The sequence below is a fragment of the Rhinolophus hipposideros genome (genome assembly GCF_964194185.1).
Source record: "Rhinolophus hipposideros genome assembly, chromosome: 10".
Lineage (NCBI taxonomy): Eukaryota > Metazoa > Chordata > Mammalia > Chiroptera > Rhinolophidae > Rhinolophus > Rhinolophus hipposideros.
This window is the reverse complement of record NC_138056.1, coordinates 8,840,767-8,857,702: the sequence shown is the minus strand read 5'-3', so window position 1 is coordinate 8,857,702 and position 16,936 is coordinate 8,840,767. Positions and strand designations below refer to the sequence as shown.

At 58.5% G+C, this 16,936-nt stretch overlaps 2 protein-coding genes across 13 annotated transcripts in view; one reads left to right on the top strand and one right to left on the bottom strand.

Moving 5' to 3' along the window:
• The window catches only part of MYRF (myelin regulatory factor), a gene marked incomplete at its 5' end in the record, with an annotated part of 34,176 nt that extends 20,836 nt beyond the window's left edge, over nt 1-13,340 (top strand). For 4 of the 12 annotated variants that reach the window (XM_081064026.1, XM_081064022.1, XM_081064016.1 and 1 more), the window contains 19 exons: nt 729-805; nt 990-1,100; nt 1,528-1,618; nt 1,959-2,159; nt 2,447-2,558; nt 3,130-3,239; nt 3,953-4,113; nt 4,185-4,257; nt 4,532-4,620; nt 4,879-4,947; nt 5,381-5,461; nt 5,637-5,725; nt 5,836-6,021; nt 6,301-6,552; nt 8,150-8,252; nt 8,491-8,565; nt 8,924-9,029; nt 10,512-10,586; nt 10,781-13,340. In XM_081064026.1, the coding sequence (XP_080920152.1) occupies nt 729-805; nt 990-1,100; nt 1,528-1,618; nt 1,959-2,159; nt 2,447-2,558; nt 3,130-3,239; nt 3,953-4,113; nt 4,185-4,257; nt 4,532-4,620; nt 4,879-4,947; nt 5,381-5,461; nt 5,637-5,725; nt 5,836-6,021; nt 6,301-6,552; nt 8,150-8,252; nt 8,491-8,565; nt 8,924-9,029; nt 10,512-10,586; nt 10,781-10,861 (2,142 nt within the window). In that variant the 3' untranslated portion in view covers nt 10,862-13,340. The remainder of the gene's footprint in view (nt 1-728; nt 806-989; nt 1,101-1,527; nt 1,619-1,958; nt 2,160-2,446; nt 2,559-3,129; nt 3,240-3,952; nt 4,114-4,184; nt 4,258-4,531; nt 4,621-4,878; nt 4,948-5,380; nt 5,462-5,636; nt 5,726-5,835; nt 6,022-6,300; nt 6,553-8,149; nt 8,253-8,490; nt 8,566-8,923; nt 9,030-10,511; nt 10,587-10,780) is intronic. The other 8 variants (XM_081064023.1, XM_081064020.1, XM_081064024.1 and 5 more) reach the window with 6 other exon arrangements.
• A 531-nt stretch (nt 13,341-13,871) lies between these two features.
• Nucleotides 13,872-16,894, bottom strand: TMEM258 (transmembrane protein 258). Its single transcript, XM_081064093.1, has 4 exons — nt 16,804-16,894; nt 15,223-15,332; nt 14,533-14,669; nt 13,872-13,979 (listed from the first exon to the last, which is right to left on the bottom strand). Exons 1-3 carry the CDS (start codon nt 16,804-16,806, stop codon nt 14,543-14,545), a joined length of 240 nt encoding a protein of 79 aa, XP_080920219.1. The 5' UTR covers nt 16,807-16,894; the 3' UTR covers nt 13,872-13,979; nt 14,533-14,542.
• Between the last annotated feature and the right edge of the window lie 42 nt (nt 16,895-16,936).

Genomic DNA, 16,936 nt, shown 5'->3' with positions numbered 1-16,936 from the left:
CAGCCTTTCTCTCCAGCCCTGCCATTTGCTGTGCCCAGGACCACTTGTGCCCATTCACAGTTGTCTTCCTTGTGGCTTCCTTTCTCTGGGATGCCCTCCCACCGCCCATTCCATTCCTCCTCTCCTGGCTGACAGCTCCTTGACTTCCGCTGTCCACTCTGCTGCTGTCCTCTCGGACACCTGCTCTGAAGCCCATCTTAGAGGTCCCTTCCCTATATCCCCCTCCCCCACACAACCTTAGTGGATGTTGATTTTGAGCCCATGAGCTCCCTGAGGGCGTGGCTGGGTGTGTCTCCTTCAGTGTCTTCAGCTGGACCCTGATTTGTTGGCATGGCTCAGCCAGTGCCCATGAGGGGTTGAGGGCACATGGGTATGGGAAGCGGGCTGGGAGTGAGTGCATTTGGGTGTGAGTGGGTGTTTGTAGAGGCCAGTTTGCGGGGAAGTGCCCAGAGTTGGGGGAATGTGGGTATGGACTGGGGGCTGTGAGGGTGGCTGGAGCGTGTGTGCTCATGCAAGCACGCAGACGTGTGGGTGTGGGTCTGCGGGGCATGTGGCTTTGTAGGAGAAGGTACCTGGGTTTATGGGGAAGTGAGGCTGAGGGGAGGGCAGTGTCCCCCGTTTCCTCATAAGCTCCAGCTGGGCCAGGCCTGGGCTGAGAGGCTGAAGGGGGACAGGACCAGGTGGGGAGCCAAACCCTGAGGTACCACTGGGCTCTGCTCTTCCCCTAGCTGGAGGCCCTGAACCAGTCCATCAACATCGAGCAGTCTCAGTCAGACCGAAGCAAACGGCCCTTCAACCCTGTCACGTGAGTGTCTGACCCCTTGGGTAGGTGGCACTTGGGAGGAGGCATGACCCTGGAGCTGGTTTGGGAGCTGAGGGGGCCAGGCAGCCACCCACAGTGTCCACCGCCCACACCTGGGTGCCCCACTTTGTCCTGGCTCTCCACCACCCCCGTCCCTGCCCCTGAGCACCTTGCCCCTCCTCTGCAGGGTCAGTCTGCCCCCGGAGCAGGTCACAAAGGTGACTGTGGGGCGCTTGCACTTCAGTGAGACCACCGCCAACAACATGCGTAAGAAGGGCAAACCCAACCCTGACCAGAGGTGAGCAGAGTAGATCCCTGATCTGGAGTCCCTCCATTTATGAGGAGGAGGGGCAGGAAGGTGCCATCCCGTGTAGCATGCCAGGCAGAGTTCTACGTAGTGACCCATTCGATAGATGAGGAACGCAAAACTCAGAGCGTTTAACTGATTTAAGGATGAGAGCAGCTCCACTTCTGGATTAAGGAACAGCTGGGTGGCTGCCTGACTGCGCACTGGGGAACTTCTGCCCCCTAGTGGGACTCCGGTTCCTCCTGTAGGATGGGACGTTCATGCCCACTTCCTGGGGGTAGTGGAAACCTGGGGGAGATGACCCGGTGGGCAGTTTTGTGCAGTGTGCATCTGACCTGGGAAGGGTGATGTGGTGAAGGGGTGGGTAGAGGCAGGTGGGGCAGGACCCTGGGTGCCTCTAAGACCTCCTGTGCCCCAGGTACTTCATGCTGGTGGTGGCCCTCCAGGCCCATGCACAGAACCAGAACTACACGCTGGCTGCCCAGATCTCAGAGCGCATCATCGTGCGGGTGAGGGCCATCACCCCCCAAGGGCTTGAGAACCCTCCCCAGAGCTGGGAGAAACAGCACCCAGGAGAAATGTGCGGGTACTGGGGAGTCAAGGGTGGGAGTGCTGAGCCTGCTGGGCACTGGCTGTGTGGCGTTGGGCAAGGCTCCCACCCTCTCTGGGCCTCAGTGTCTCCACAATAAAGTGTAGCCTTGAGGTCTCACAAGTGACTGAAAGTTGCCACGATGGGAGGGACAGTTTAAATTGGGCATGTTGGGGTGAGGAGACCTGGCTGGAGCTGAAGGGGTGGCTGCAGGTTTCCCATCCCCCAGGACTGATCTATCCAACCTCAATTCGCGCTAGGCCTCCAACCCAGGTCAGTTTGAGAGCGACAGCGACGTGCTGTGGCAGCGGGCGCAGGTGCCCGACACTATCTTCCACCATGGCCGTGTGGGCATCAACACCGACAGGCCCGATGAGGCGCTGGTCGTGCACGGCAACGTCAAGGTCATGGGCTCGCTCCTGCACCCCTCGGACCTGCGGGCCAAGGAGCACGTGCAGGAGGTGGGGTTGGGGCTGTGGGCGGGGACAACTGAGCGACGAATGGGAGGGGCTCGTGCCAGGGGTGGGCCGGGGGCGGGGTTTGTGTGGGCGGGCCCAGTAGGAAGTGGGGTGCTTAAGGGGAAGGCGGAGGAGGAGGCTGGCCCTGGAAGGTCTGGATCTAGGAATCTCGGTAGCAGGGTCTCCCCTCCACACTGCCACCTCCCGGCTGTCGCCGTCCTGGGCTCTGGGGCCCGCTCCACACGGGCCAGGAGAGGAGGGGTTCAGTCTCGGTGGTGACTTCTGCGCAGGTGGACACCACGGAGCAGCTGAAGAGGATCTCGCGCATGCGGCTGGTGCACTACAGATACAAGCCGGAGTTCGCCGCCACAGCCGGCATCGAGGCCGCGGCGCCAGAGACGGGTAGGGACCTGCAGGGACTGGGGCTGGAGGTCGGGAAGCCAGTAACTTCGGCCTTCAGTAACCCCGCCCCCGTCCCCTGGTCCCCTGGTCCCCCGGTCCCTGTCCTCTGGAACCCCTCCTCCCAGGAACCCCTCCCCTTGGCTCCTGTACCTCCATCCCCCGGATCCCTGAACAGAAGAAGTCCCGTCCCACAGCCCCCGGGAAATGGCTCCTCCCCAGGTCCCGGTACCTCGCCTCTTAACACTGCGAGTCCGGGATTCGTGGCCACGAATCCTTGCTCCTTTTCCCCTTGGACGAATCCTGGATCAGTGCCCCCTTTCCCTGGGATCATTACTTCCAGAAATCTGCTCCTCCCCGCAGCTTAAGGAACCCCACACCTTGACTCCTGGAACTGCAACCCGTGAACACTTGTCCACTGTCCGTGGGAGCCCCCTGTTTCATGCTTCAAGGCTCCGTGGAACTCAGATGTCTAGCACCCAGAATTCTGCCCTTTAGCCCCTGTCCCCTCCTTAAATTAGGTACTGTGGGTAGTCATTCCCCCCACGTACACACTCGGCTTGTCCCTTCCCAGGTGTCATTGCCCAGGAGGTGAAGGAGATCCTGCCTGAAGCCGTAAAGGACACTGGGGACGTGGTTTTCGCCAATGGGAAAACCATAGAAAACTTCCTGGTGGTGAACAAGGTCTGTGCTGAGGGAGAATCAGAGGGAGCTGAAGGGGCAGGCTAGCTGGAGGGCACTCACCCCTGCTTAGAGACTGGGGACCCTGAAGTGCAAAGGGCAGAGGCAGCCCAGTCTTCTCTCAGGCTGCCTCCAGAGCTCCCTCCTCACCCCCCAGGGAAGGGGGGAGCATTCAAGGGGAAGGTGGGGACTTGGCCACTCTATGGTTGTGTGATCAAGGGCAAGAGGAACGTCTCCGAAGGTCATTTTTCTCCCCTGCAGAAGGAGGGTAACAGTAGTAACTGCTGAGACATTCTCATGTGGCAAATGCAAAGCTTAAACACGTGGTTTATTGTCAGGATGGTGTTTGTAACTTACCTGGAGGTGAGGCTGGGCTCCAAGAAGCACGTAATATGTTTTGGCCTCAGATGAATAGTGAAGTGCTGAAGTCTGAGACACCATGTTCACGACAGGGGGAAGATTGGATGGTGGGAGCGCCTGGGAGACAAGGCATGCTGACGGGTTGGGAAGGGCTGTTCAGGCAGGCAGGATGGCCTGAGCCAAGGTGCAGGGGTGGGGATGCTGTTTGGAGGCAGGCACAGGGAGCCATGAGCGCTGAGGCTGGATAGAGGAGAGGCTGGCCTGGGTGTGGCGGCTCAGAGGCTCCCCACCGGGCCTGTAGCCTGGGGCTCCCAGGGGCGGGCCATGCCCCCCACATTGCTCATTGCCTGTGGCAGGAGCGCATCTTCATGGAGAATGTGGGTGCTGTAAAGGAGCTATGCAAGCTGACCGACAACCTGGAGACACGCATTGATGAGCTGGAGCGCTGGAGCCACAAACTGGCCAAACTGCGGCGACTGGACAGCCTCAAGTCCACCGGCAGCTCAGGCGCCTTCAGGTGGGGGCGCAGGGGAGGGGAGGGCGAGACCCTTCCCAGAGGCATCTCTCACCCTGTTCTTCTTGCTGTAGCCACGCAGGGAGCCAGTTCAGCCGGTCAGGCAGTGTCCCCCACAAGAAAAGGCCCCCCAAGGTGGCCAGCAAGGTGAGGCTGAGCAGGGGTGGGAGGCAGGGGTGGGGGCCTCCATATCCCCTCCCTTTACAGCTTGCCTCTCTCCAGGCTCACTTCAAGCTCCTCCCTTCCAGTCCAGACTCTCTAGCCCTCCCAGCCTCGTTTCTCCTTCTTCTCCCCCTGCCCCCGACGGGAATGAGCAGTCCTTGACATCCCCACCTCCATCAGGGCCCACAGTGGGTGAGACCGTGGGCTCCCTAAGTCTGGTCCTTTCCTGCTTCTCCCCCTTTTATGTCGTGGTCCTCAGCCATCTTCTGTGGTCCCAGACCAGGCCTGTATCAGCCAGCGCTTCCTGCAGGGAACCATCATTGCCCTGGTGGTGGTCATGGCCTTCAGGTGAATTGCCCCGCAGGCTCTGGGGTGGCTGGCCGGGGGAGTCGAGCTGCCCACAGACCCAGGCCTGGGGGAAGAGGAACACGTGGCCCGGGAGAGCCCCTGAGGTCTTGGGGAAGGTGGGCTGCCTCATTATGTCTCATCCCACTGGGGCTGAGAGACCCTTTACAGGCTTCTCCTGGGAGCCCAGGCCCTGCCCTAGAGAGAGGGTGCTAGACAGTGGCTCCAGCTCTAACCGTGGCCATTTTCTGCGGTTCCCAGCGTGGTGTCCATGTCCACACTGTATGTGCTGAGCCTGCGCACTGAGGAAGACCTGGTAGAAACAGATGGGTACGTCTCTGGAGGCCTGGCCCCCGGCTGAGCCGCCAGGCCAGGTGGGGCTTTGGTGGGCAGCCCAGGGTCAGAGGAGCCACAGAGTCTGTCCCCTCTAAAGGGGATTCCACCTCGGGATGTCACCCTGCTGGGGACTTGTGGGGGTGGGTGGGAGAATCTCCCTGGAAGGGGGCAACTGCTTTCCAGTCCCTGCAGAAGCCGATGTTTCTCTCTGACCTACTCAGTGTTCCTCTAGGTAGCGGGCCTCTGAGAGTCAGGGGCATACGAGGGGTCCAAGCTGGGCTGGGGGTTGGGGGAAAGAAGGGCTAGGATGGGACCTTGGGCTCTGTCTGCCCACTGTCGGCCTCAGCATCTGGGGCCATGTCTGACTGTGTCTTCTCTCTCCTTCCCTGCACCTCTTTCCCCCCTTTACCTCTCTGCTGCCCCTTAGCTCTTTTGCCGTGTCCACTTCCTGTCTTCTGGCCCTGCTCCGGCCCCAGACCCCTGGGGGGAGTGAGGCCATGTGCCCATGGTACGTGTCTAGACCAAGCCCCATTCCTCCTACCTCTGGCTCCTGCCACCCTTCTTCCTGCCTCCTTTCCACCTTCCCTGTCCACCTCCTCCTGCCCCTCTTGCTTCTCTGGGACTCCCAGGCCTCCCTCCTCAGACTCTCCCAGCTCCTCTGAGCTCAGCCCACCATTCCCCAGCAGGTCCAGCCAGAGCTTTGGGACCACTCAGCTCCGACAGTCCCCTGTGACTACTGGGCTGCCAGGCACTCAGCCCTCTTTGCTGCTGGGTGCGTGCCTGGGGTGTGTCTGGAGGGATGGGATGGGGGTGAGGTGGCTGTGTTCTGGGGTGGGGACTCGGCTGCCTGCCTCTGGCTCATACAGCCTCTGGCTTCTTCAGTTACCACCGGCCTCATCAGCTTGGCCCCAAGCCCAGCCATCCGTGCCTTAGACCTCTGTTCCAGCCACCCCTGCCCTGTCGTCTGCTGCTCCTCACCCACTCCAAGCCCTGCCACTGACCCTAGTCTTGGCCCCAGTTTTAACCCCAGTCATGGTCTCAGCCCCAGTCCCTCCACCAACCGCTCAGGTATGGCTATTTTGGAGCCAGGGTTTGGGTTGAGGGGGGTTTTACCTGAGTCCAGAGAAAGGCTCCAAAGACTCATTGGTGGGGGTGGGGAGTGGGGGGAGGAGGGCAGGGCCTGGGGTCTCCTGGAACCTAGAATGAGGCTCTGGAAAAGATTGGGAGGTCCCCCTCAGGCGAACAAGAGACAGAGGGGGGTCACCCAGAGTCCAGTGGGGCCCTAGAGATAGCTGGGCAGGAGGCAGCCAGTTTCCTCTTCTCACCTGTCCCTGCTTCTATCAACAGGCCCCAGCCAGATGGCCCTACTGCCAGTCACCAACATCAGAGCCAAGTCCTGGGGCCTGTCAGCCAATGGCATTGGCCACTTCAAGCATCCAAAGAGCTTGGAACCTGTGGCTAGCCCTGTCGTCCCCTTCCCTGGGGGACAGGGCAAAACCAAGAACAGCCCCAGCCTTGGTCTCCATAGCCGAGCCCGCAGAGGGGCCCCCCACCCTGGCCTGGGCCCTGCCCAGCCCACTGAGGCCCAGGACCAGCCAGGTACTTGTCCTACCCCCTACACCTCTCAGCCCAGCCAGGCTTGGCTCACTGGCCAGGGCCCATTTCAGCCCAGGCACCGGAGTGCCTGGGTGCACAACTGTCAATCAGCGACGCTAGCTGAGCATTCGTAAGTACCAGGAATCAGGCCAGGAGCCTTACACAGATCACCTAGTTCCATCTTCACAGCACTCCTGCATGAAAGGAATTTTCCCCATTGTGCAGACTATAGACAAGTGAAGTGGCTTTCCCAAGGTCATACAACCCATCAGCAGTGGAGCTGGAATTTGATCCCAAGTCTGCCTGGCTCCGTCTGTGTCACCATGCCAAAGTGAGGAGGGTTCTGTACAGGGTCAGTCCCCTCAATTTTTCCAAACCTCAGACCCTTGGTTTAACAAAGCTAGGGAACTCTTTATTGCAGAAGTTTTCAAACTGGGTTCCTCGAGGTGAAAGGGAGGCCAGAGCCTTCTTGGTTTCAACCAGACAGCTCTGCTCTAGGTATCGGACACCCTCATCAACTTTCCTGTGATGGGTTTTGTGGCTTAAAGAAAGAAAAGCTTAGAAACAGTGTCTTGCAGAGATTGAAGTTCAAAGTGATGGGGAAACCCCCACGGGCTAGATGCTGACGAGGCAGCAGCCATTTCCTGGGCCCTGCTGTGTGGCTGGCTCAGTCTAGGGCACTGGGGGTGCTGAAGACATACATGCCCTGCTCCCAAAGAGCTCACAGTCACCAAAACACAGCAGTGTGACGAGGCTTTAAGGGGATGGCCTGGCGACTGAGGAGGGTAGTCAGGCCAGGCTGACGTAGGGAGGCTATCGGAAGGATCAGGAAGGTGACGTTGGAGCTGAGTCTTTCTGAAGGACAGTGGGAATTTGCCCAGAAGAGAAGTACAAGGGCGCTGTCCGTAATGTCTGTATTTGATACTTGTCCATGGCCCCATGGGGGCATTCTGGATCCTGTTGGGGTCCTTGGGTGAAAATATACCAGGTCCAGCAAATGTTCCGTGGCTAATGGCCCTGGCTTCTCCTCCCTGGTGGATGGTCAGGCAGCAGCAAGCCTGCAAGTGAACTGAGATGAATACGAAAGCCTTGTCTCCCCACCCCCATGTCACACTTCAGTCCCATCCCCACCCTCAGAGAGGGCCACAAGCAGAAGTGTGCTGGTAGATGGTTAACAATTGGCTCTCTGTGGGGTGCGGGTGGGGCGTGTGCAGGACAACCCAAATTTGCATCTGTGAGTACTTCCACCGATTTCTAGCTACCTGCTTGACTTCCCCCGACCCGGAGTGGGGACAAGGTGTGCCATCAGGAACAGAGGCATGAAGAACGGGCTTCTGTACACCCCTGACAAGGGACATGGAAGACCGTCTCTGCTCCTGGGTGTTCTAGTTGTGTTAAGGAGACAGACCTCAGGCTCATGGGAACTGGCTAGTCGTAGGGCTTCTGGGGAAGAGGGTGGTGTGCCCTTGGCCATTGTAGGGTCTAGAAAGAATAACCTGAAGCTTATTCATACTAGGGTGTGAGTAACTGATCCACGTCTGGCGATGAAAGGCTTGGCTTCTCATGTGTGTCCTTGTCATCCTGCTTCCTGCCCCAACAGCCTCTCTCCTTGCAGACCTGGCGCCCTCCCTGACTTCCATCCAGGTGCTGGAGAATTCGATGCCCATCACCTCCCAGTACTGCGCTCCAGGGCATGCCTGCAGGTGGGCTTGGCTCCCTCCCTTCACCCCAAGGACAGGTTCCCAGAGGTGACATGAGCCCAGCAGTACATATGTCCAGATCTTGCCCCCATCATGGAGGAACTAATCCCACAAGGTGGGGCAGTTCCTTTCTAGGCCCCTGACAGGCTCTAGTATAGATTGGGGGGGGGGCGCTTAGGAGTCAATGGGGTGGGGCTTGTGGGGGTGGCCTTGGGCTGAGGAGCCCTCTTTGCCCTTTCAGGCCTGGGAACTTCACCTACCGCATCCCCATCAGCAGCAGCACCCCACTGCACCTCAGCCTGACCCTGCAGATGAAGTGAGTGTGGCCTGGGGAGTGGAGAGATGCAGTGATCCCAGGCAACTTGGGGAAGGGGACTCAGGAGGGATGCGGACTTTGCTCCGTGCTTCCCTGGCTGTGTGACCCTGGCAGTCTCTGGGCTTCAGTTCCTTATCTGTAAAATGGGCTGCTGCCTCACAGCGGCTGTGAGGATCGTGCGGGATGGTGGATGGGAACGGGTTTGTAGCCATCTAGGTAGGACCTTGACTATTAGGCATCGTTTTCAGGCTGAATGAAGATTCAGTGGCTTGTCAGCGGGGCAGGGGAAGTGGTGTGGAGGGATGGCTGGGTGAAGGAACTTGGAACCCCATTTCCCTGCTAACTGGGCCTTTCCTAGCTCCTCGTCCCCAGTGTCCGTGGTGCTGTGCAGCCTGATGTCCAAGGAGGAGCCGTGTGAGGAGGGGGGCTTTCCACAGAGCCTCCACACCCACCAGGCCACCCAGGTAGGCGGCAATCGGGAAGCTGTGGGCCAGCCAGGCGCCAGAGCACAACTGGGTCCCCAAACAGGTGAGGAGAGGGAGTCGGGGTCAGAGTGAAGGCATCTCCACAAGGGACACCTTTGGGGCTGGGGCCTGTGCCCCAGGGAGGGGGGCCTGTATGTATCACTCACTGCTGAGCATTTCCTGGTCCTGTCCCTGCTCTGTTCCATCCCTATCCGTGTCCTGACAGAGCCCCAGGGAAGAAAACAGACGAGGACTAACCTGGGAGTAGTCAATGGTGGGGACAAGGAGGGAGTTCTGGGAGCCCACGGCAGGGAGAGCTCACCTGTCTGGTCTCCCGGGTCAGGGAAGCCACCCCCAAAAGTCATGTTTAATTAAGATGAGACCTGAAGGACAATTTGGGGACACTGTCCCAAGAGTAGGGGAACAGTACGTGCAGAGATCTGGAGACCAGGGACAGTGTGGCATGTTGGCAAAGCTGGAAACATGTCGGGGCAGGGGAGCCAGTGGGTTGGGGCAGCCTGGACCGACCTCAAGCTCAGGCTGGGGAAGTGACGTGGTTCCATTTGGATTTTTGGAAGATACCTCAGGCTACATGTAGAGGGGTACCTCCTGCTTTGGGGATCAAGTGGCTGGGACCCTGGTACTGTCCAGCTCCTCATTGGCTGTATGACCCAAAGGTTTGACTCGCAGCACAAGTTAGGGGAATATCTGCTCACCCTTCCTGTGTTTAGTCGACAAATACTCACTGGGGCCTCCTCTGTCGCAGGCCCTGTGCTGGACCCAGCTGTGGGGGGGACAGAGGTGGGGGTACACACAGGCCTTGCCATCCAACAGCGCAGTAGCCAGGGAGAAAAGACATGCAGAAAATAAAGAATGGAGTGGGTGAGAGCCCCCAAAGGGCCCATGCCCTGTAGCCCTGAAGAGAGGGGAGAATACCGGAAAGCAGAGGGAGAGCCTGGCAAGGCGCTTATTAGACGTGGAGCTTATGTAGTATGGCGGCAAAGCCAAAGCCTCAGGTGGGAGATGGGCAAGCTGCCTGTAGCCGGGCCTCACGCTGCCCTGCCAGAGAGCGTGACACACATGGACTTGGTCCGGCTCTGCCATGTCACCGTGTGGTTGTAGGCAAGTAACTCAGTTTCCTCATCTATAAGCAGCATCGCTTCATTGGGCTGTAGTGAGGATGGGGTTAATGAAATACGTTGATGTGCCTGGAGCATAGTGGGTGAGAGGGAAGGTAGACAAGACAGGGAAGAGAGGCTGGGGCCAGGTGAGGGCAGCTGCAGACTTGTAGGTACCTGGCAAAGTCTGCCTTGAGGGTGGCTGCCATTGCTCCCCAAAGACCGCTCTGACCTCTCTTTAGAGCTCTCTGCTTTTCCGGTTCATAAAAGTGGCCGCACAGCGCGGAGCTGTGATGGCCATATGAGACGGATGCTAGCTGGGATAGGGGCGGGGGGCTGTCCTGACCCTCTCTCCTCTCCCCAGGGCACTTCCCACCAGTGGCCAGTAACCATCCTGTCCTTCCGCGAATTCACCTACCACTTCCGGGTGGCACTGCTGGTGAGCACGGGCACCCCATCTGCCCCCGGAGGTCCGGGCACCTGTATCTGTGTGGGGCTTAGGGGGCGCATGGGGGATTTGCAGAGCACATGGCAGGACTTGGGGCACAGTGTCAGGCGATGTCAGCAGGGGGAGTGCCTCCTGCCTTGCACCCCCAGAGCCAGCTTGCCCATTCCTCCTGCCCTTCCACTTAGGGTCAGGCCAACTGCAGCTCGGAGGCCTTGGTCCGGCCGGCCACGGACTACTACTTCCGCTTCTACCGCCTGTGTGACTGAGCTGCCCTCCCCAAAGCAGCACCACACCAGGCCCTGGGGTCCCCTGGCGCCCCTTCCACACTGGACGCAGTGGTGTTACACTGGAGCCAGCGCCCGCTGGCACTCCCGCGGAGAGACTGAGCTGGGCTTGGCCCTCCCCTCGACTGGTGACACTGGAAGTCCTCACACTGGAGCTGCTGTTCCTGCTGGTTGCCCCTCACACCCCAGAGGGAGCGGGAGAGAGACCTCCTGGGACCAAGATAGGCCCAGTTCACATCTGTCCAGATATGGTGGTTGGAGGGCTGGCTTCAGGTGCCCTGGAGGCAAAGGGAAGCCTGGGACTGTCCAGAGCCCACCCTCCCTGCTTCCGTCTTTGAGACTGGGAGTCAACCCTTGTAACGCTCAGAAAGGACCTCCCGCCTTTGAGATCAGTGGGGGTTTGGATCGAGCCCTGAGACTTGGCTGGAGCCATGCATCAGTGGATCATCAGTGGGTGACAGCCCTCACCCTCAGAGCTGCTCCCTGGGGGGTGGCTAGATGGTGGACTTTTGGGGGTCTGACTGTTACGCTGGATTTGGACTTCAAAGTTTTAAGTGTGGCCCAGGTGGTTGCTTCTCCCTGGGAGAGCTTGGCTCCAAGAGCTCCCGGGGCAACTGAAGCCAGCCCTGCATGGGTTAGAGACTCACCGAGTGCCTTATGTGCCGAGTGCCTCACCTAGTGCTTGGCGGAACCAGTGGGGCCCGTGGGCCAGGTAAGCTTTGGCCCCTTCAAACTGCAGTATCCTGGATGTGGTGCAGCCCCATGGCCTGAGCTCCTGGGAGCTGCCAGAGCTCTGGGTGTCGGTGACCCATCATGCTCTCTGAGCAGAGGAGCAGGAATCCCTGCGAGGCAGCAGGCCTACTTGGCTGGTGGGTGGATGCAAATAGCTTTTGCTGTTATTAATGAAGTAATTACTAAAATGCACTTAAACTGGGACGGAGTGGAAGGGTGGAGATGGAAAGCCCAGAGTGGGTCAGAGCCCCGGGGGGACACTTGCAGACAGGACTCTGGCTCTGACGTGTCCCCAAGAGACTTGAGATACCCGTTCCACTCCCAACTACCAAGACTCTGGCCTCTCTCTCCACTCCTTGTCTGCTGGTGGCCTTGCCTCCCCAAATCAAGGGCTCCCGTGCTGGGTTTGGACAGCCAAGCTGCTGGGGGACCCGTGTCTGGCAGTGGGCCCCATCTCTGCCCACTTCTCCCAGGAGCGGAGCAGTGGGCTTGGGTTAGGGCAGAAGACTTATGTCAAGTGCCATTAGTCTCTCAGTGGGTGCCTGCAGCGTTCTGAGGCCACATCCCGGCTCATGGGAGGAGTGTGGGAATCATTTCGCCATGTCTGCTGTGGGTTCAGACATGGGCGCGGGACTTGCCATCTGTCTTTGCCCTGTGGTAGTCGGCCACTTCTTTGGGAACCAGGCTTTGCCCCTCTCCATCCTCTCATCTCCAGCTTTGAATAGGAGGACTCTTGGGGGGGTTGGGGGGGGGAGGGCTAAATCTTAAAGCCTGGGCACTGCAGGCTCCTTTCTGCCACAGATCTCAAAGCACTTATCCTCAGGATGGGGAGGCACTGGGGGGCTGGGGCACTAGCGGGGATATCTGGCCTCCCAGACCCCTCCCCGAGGTGGCTCCACGCCCTCATTCTGACATAGGAATTACATGGCTCCCTACACCATGCAGCCTTAGGACTAGTCTGTTCTCCCTCCTCCCACCGGGGGAACCTCCCGAAATGCCTTAAAACTGCCAAGCCCCGCCCCTTATAATAGGATTCTGGGGCTTCCACAGTGGGCTGCAAGTTCTTAGACTGCCACCCCTTAGTCCTTAACTGGAAAATGACCCTCTACTGCCCCCTGGAGCCCATCTGGACACAGCATAGCCCCAGTCTGGTTAGCAGCTGGCTGTTTCCATGCCTGGGAAGGGGGTCCTCAGTGCAGGGGTTGGGGCCAAGTGGGGGCTCCAAGCTGCTCAAAGTGGGTGGGGGTCAACCTTGGACCAAAGTTGTTTTAAGCCCAGTAAGGTGAAAGGGTGGCAGGGAAGGCGAATGGGGCACCTGCTGGAGCCTGACAGCTGCAGGCTGGGGCTGGTAAGGGGGTGTTTTGGCTCCATGCCCTACCCAGGATCCAGCAGCCATCCGTCCCTTTGTCCCTTTTGGCATTTATTCCTGTAGCCACTGGGCTAATCTCCCCCAAGCTTCAAGCTGTACATAGAGCCTCTCAATGCACAAGACCCCTGCTCCTAGTGTATCTCCTGCAAAAGCCTGCATGTGCATAGAGCGCTCCTCCCAGTTAACTCCCAGTTCCCATCCCTGAGCTCTGACTCGTATTTATCGTGTACCAACTCTGACTCTGGAGTAGGCAAAGGGAAGCAGCCCTGGGCTTGCTTGCTTCCTGCCCCCCGAACTGTTCTTTTCCTCCAAGGTAATATACGTATATAAATAAATGTATAAATATGGCTTTGTATCTGAGCTTGCCTCCCTGTCTCTTCTTGAGATTGTTCTGGTGGGAGATGGAGTCATTTGTGGGGTTAGGACTAACCGGAATCTCTGGGGTCCGAGCCAGACAGATGTCCTGCTTAGCTTCACACTAGGCCCCTTCCCTAGCCGTACTCCACGGACCCACTGCTGCCCTACCTGGATTAAAAGTAGTCATCCTAAGGAAAAGCCTTCTTAGGGGACATACTGAGCCTTGCGAGGGTCAACCAGCCCAGCAAACTGACCCAGGGCAGTCATGATGGGTGTGGGTTCCTAGAGAAGTCTGCTCTGGAAACAACAGAGGACGGTGGGCCTGCCCCTTCCTATCCACAGGTAAGCCTTCAATTCCAAGGACAAGACACCCCTCCTACACCCCCTTGCCCCTCCTAGGTAGACAGCAGGGCATCCCAGCAGCAGGAACCACCTGAAAGGCAAAAGAGAAATGGGAAGGGCTGGGACGGGGGAAGTCAGGTAGGTCCCAGCACCAGCGCCACCCCCACACCACAGAATGGGCACCACACAGGATGGTCACACATCTGCCTTTATTGTGAGCAGCAAGTAGGACACTTCCAGCAATAGTTATAAAAATTAATTTACAAAAGCAGGGATTCGGTGAAGCTGCCTGGTTGGAACCTGAAAGAGAAGGGAATCAAAATGAAAACCAATGATCCTTCTTTTCACCAACTTTCCTCCCGGAACCCCTATGCTCCTGGGGCAAGGGCTGACGGGCCTTTGAAGCTAAGCCACCAGAGCCAATTCTGTGACCTGCTTGGTGAGTTATCTGCAGCAAGGTGTTTTGTCTTTTTTTTTTTTTTTGGGGGGGGGTTGGTTGGGTTTTTTAATCACTTAAGTCAAGATTTATTTCAATGCCTGAAAACATTTGGACTAACCAAAACTCCTTGTAGCAAGTTTTAAGTGCCAGGTCCTGAGCCCCTTCTGGCCCACTCCCCAGCAGCCTCCCCACATCAGTGGTGTGTGGCAAATGCGTAACCACAGGAGGCCTGCGCCCACAGCCCTATGTGGTACATCCCAAAGACGGGCTGAGAACTGACAAAGTAGGTCACAATTGGCTCAAAACCCCATTAGGAACAGGGAAAGAGGCACATGTGTCTGGCGTCCCTATCCCTTCTGCTGAGTCTGTCTCCATTAACCAAGGGGCTGTGCCCCACCCCGTCACAGCTCTTACCCTTGGGAGCTCATACGTAGATGCCAACCCAGAGCAGCAAGAAGAGGACCCCAAAGCCCATGAAAAGTGAGGCCACCAAGGAGATGAGGAGCTCTTTGTAGATGTCGCGAGTGTACTTGGTGGAGGTGACCTCGTAACTGGCAGGGCGGTTAAGGAGAAGCAAAGGGAGGGACTGCACAGGCCAGTGCAGCTCCGGGAGAAAGGTTGGGCTACAGGCTTTCTGGGAAGCTTGTCTGGCTTGGTGCAGCCAAGCAAAGGGGCCCAAGGGATGACCGGGACTCTGGTACTCCATACCACCCAGGAAGAAAATGAGGCCCAGAGAGGTTAGGTCACTTGCCCCAGGTAACACAGCTAATGAATGGTGGAGCCGGGCTGTCCTCAGATCTCCCGACACCTGAGGGCACCTCTCCTTATACCACTTTTCCAACTTCAGATCTCCTAGCCCCAGCCTCCAGTCTAGCCAGGCCCTCTGCTTACTGTCTGAAATCTCACAGCAAACTGAGCTCACCTGAACGTGGAAAATAAGGCCATAACCTGCTCTTGGATTTCAATAGCCTTCCTGCGACCGCCTTACCTCCTTCCATCCCCACACCGGAACACAACCGGCAGGGTGCATGTACCCAGCGCGGTTTCTGCCTCAGTTCCCCACATCACGACTTCTGGCCCCCTGACCGCTTAGTGAAAGGATACACGAAGAACCAGGCGGTGAAGAACATCCCAATGGCCAGCAGCACCACCGTCAGGTGGGGGAAGACGGCAGGGTTCACTGGGCTGGTGTATCTGCTCATGGCCTCGAGCTCCTAGGGGAGGGCATGAGAGCAGAGCCATCGAAGAATCCCCCAGTTTCAACCTGGGGGGCCGGGGGGCCTCGGGGCTCATCAAGGAGCCCCGTGCTGCTGTGACTGCTAAAGGCCTGTTGCAGCCTGGGAAGTACGGAAATCCTTCAGAACCAACATCAAGCGATTCAGTTTGGGGACGACAACAATGCCATCTTAAACTCAGGTGGCACTTTTGTCTTTTCAATACGAGACACGAGGGCGGCTGAGTCAGAGGCTGAGACACACGAGAGGACTGATGAGCTACAGATCCATAGTCCTTAACGTTTTTTGAGGCCACTGACCACCATGAAAAAAGTGTGACGAACGGTGTGGACTCTGCCTGGGAAAAACCACATGGAAGAAAAGGTCTGCGTGTAACTTTAGGAGCTTTCTGGACCCCATGTCTGTGGACGCCGGTGGTACCCGGATCTCAAGTTCTAATTCTGTACTCTTCTCGCTCCACTATCACGGCATCTCAGGGTTTACAGGGAAAAGACGTCCAGGGACATCCGGCTCTCCTGAACGACACGCGTCGCAGACAAGTCTATAGTTAGGACGCCTGTCTCGCAGGAGTTGGTTTAGGATTTAAGAAGGACGACCCACGTCAAACCGTCTGGCCACTGCCTGGCACAGAGCAGTCGCTCATAGGGGTTTCCTCCCCGACGTTTAGGGGAGCCTCTGAGACGATGCCCGGGAAACAGGGCCGCGCACACCCAGTTCTGCGCAGATGTCAACGCCCGTCGTCACCCACCAGCCACCGCTTCGAAAACCCAGGACCGAACAACTCCAGGGAAGTCAACTGACCCCGCTGTTCTAAGAGACACAGGAATTCGAGTCGACAAGCATTCATCCCCCCCTGAAAATGACAAAGGCGATCGCTGCCCTTTATCGAGCCTCCCACTGCAGGCCCCGGGGATACATTGGCCCTGGGGACACAAAGAGGAATAAACAGCATCCCGGGGCGACAGGCACGTCAGACGGTGGACACCGGGAGGCGCGGCGGCTAACAAAGCGCGGGACACGTGGCGGGAGGTCCGCACGGAGGTGGCGGGGGCCCCCGCAGAGCGCGGCTCCGGGGCTGAAAACAGCGGGAAACGCTGCCCCAGGAAGGTCACTTTCGCCCAGGGCCTCGCAGGAGAAGGGCAAGCTCGGCGGGGGGAAGAACTTTCCCGATAGAACCTCTTGTTCACGGGTAACAGAGATGGAAAGTTCCAAGGAATTAAACATGCACCTCACGCCCCTCGCCCTTAAAGCTCGCGAGATCCAACCCTGCGCCTAAGGCGCCCACGGCAAAGGGCTTCCCTTCCCCGCCCCTCGGCCCACGCCGGAGGATACAGGAGCATCCCGCTCCCCGGATCTCCGGCGTCCGAGGCCTCCACGAGAGGAGCGGGGTGTGGGGTGGGCTCTGAGGGGTCCTCACAGCCTTGTTCGGAACCCCCCTCCACCCTCTCACCATTTTGCCCGGCGCTAGGTAGTCCGCAGCTCCGCCACCGGAAGAACACGTCGGCAGGAGCCGGCGCGCTGTGCAGACGGAAGAGGAAGTGCACCTACGCAAGTGGCATTGTGGATCTTGTAGTCCTGTGGTT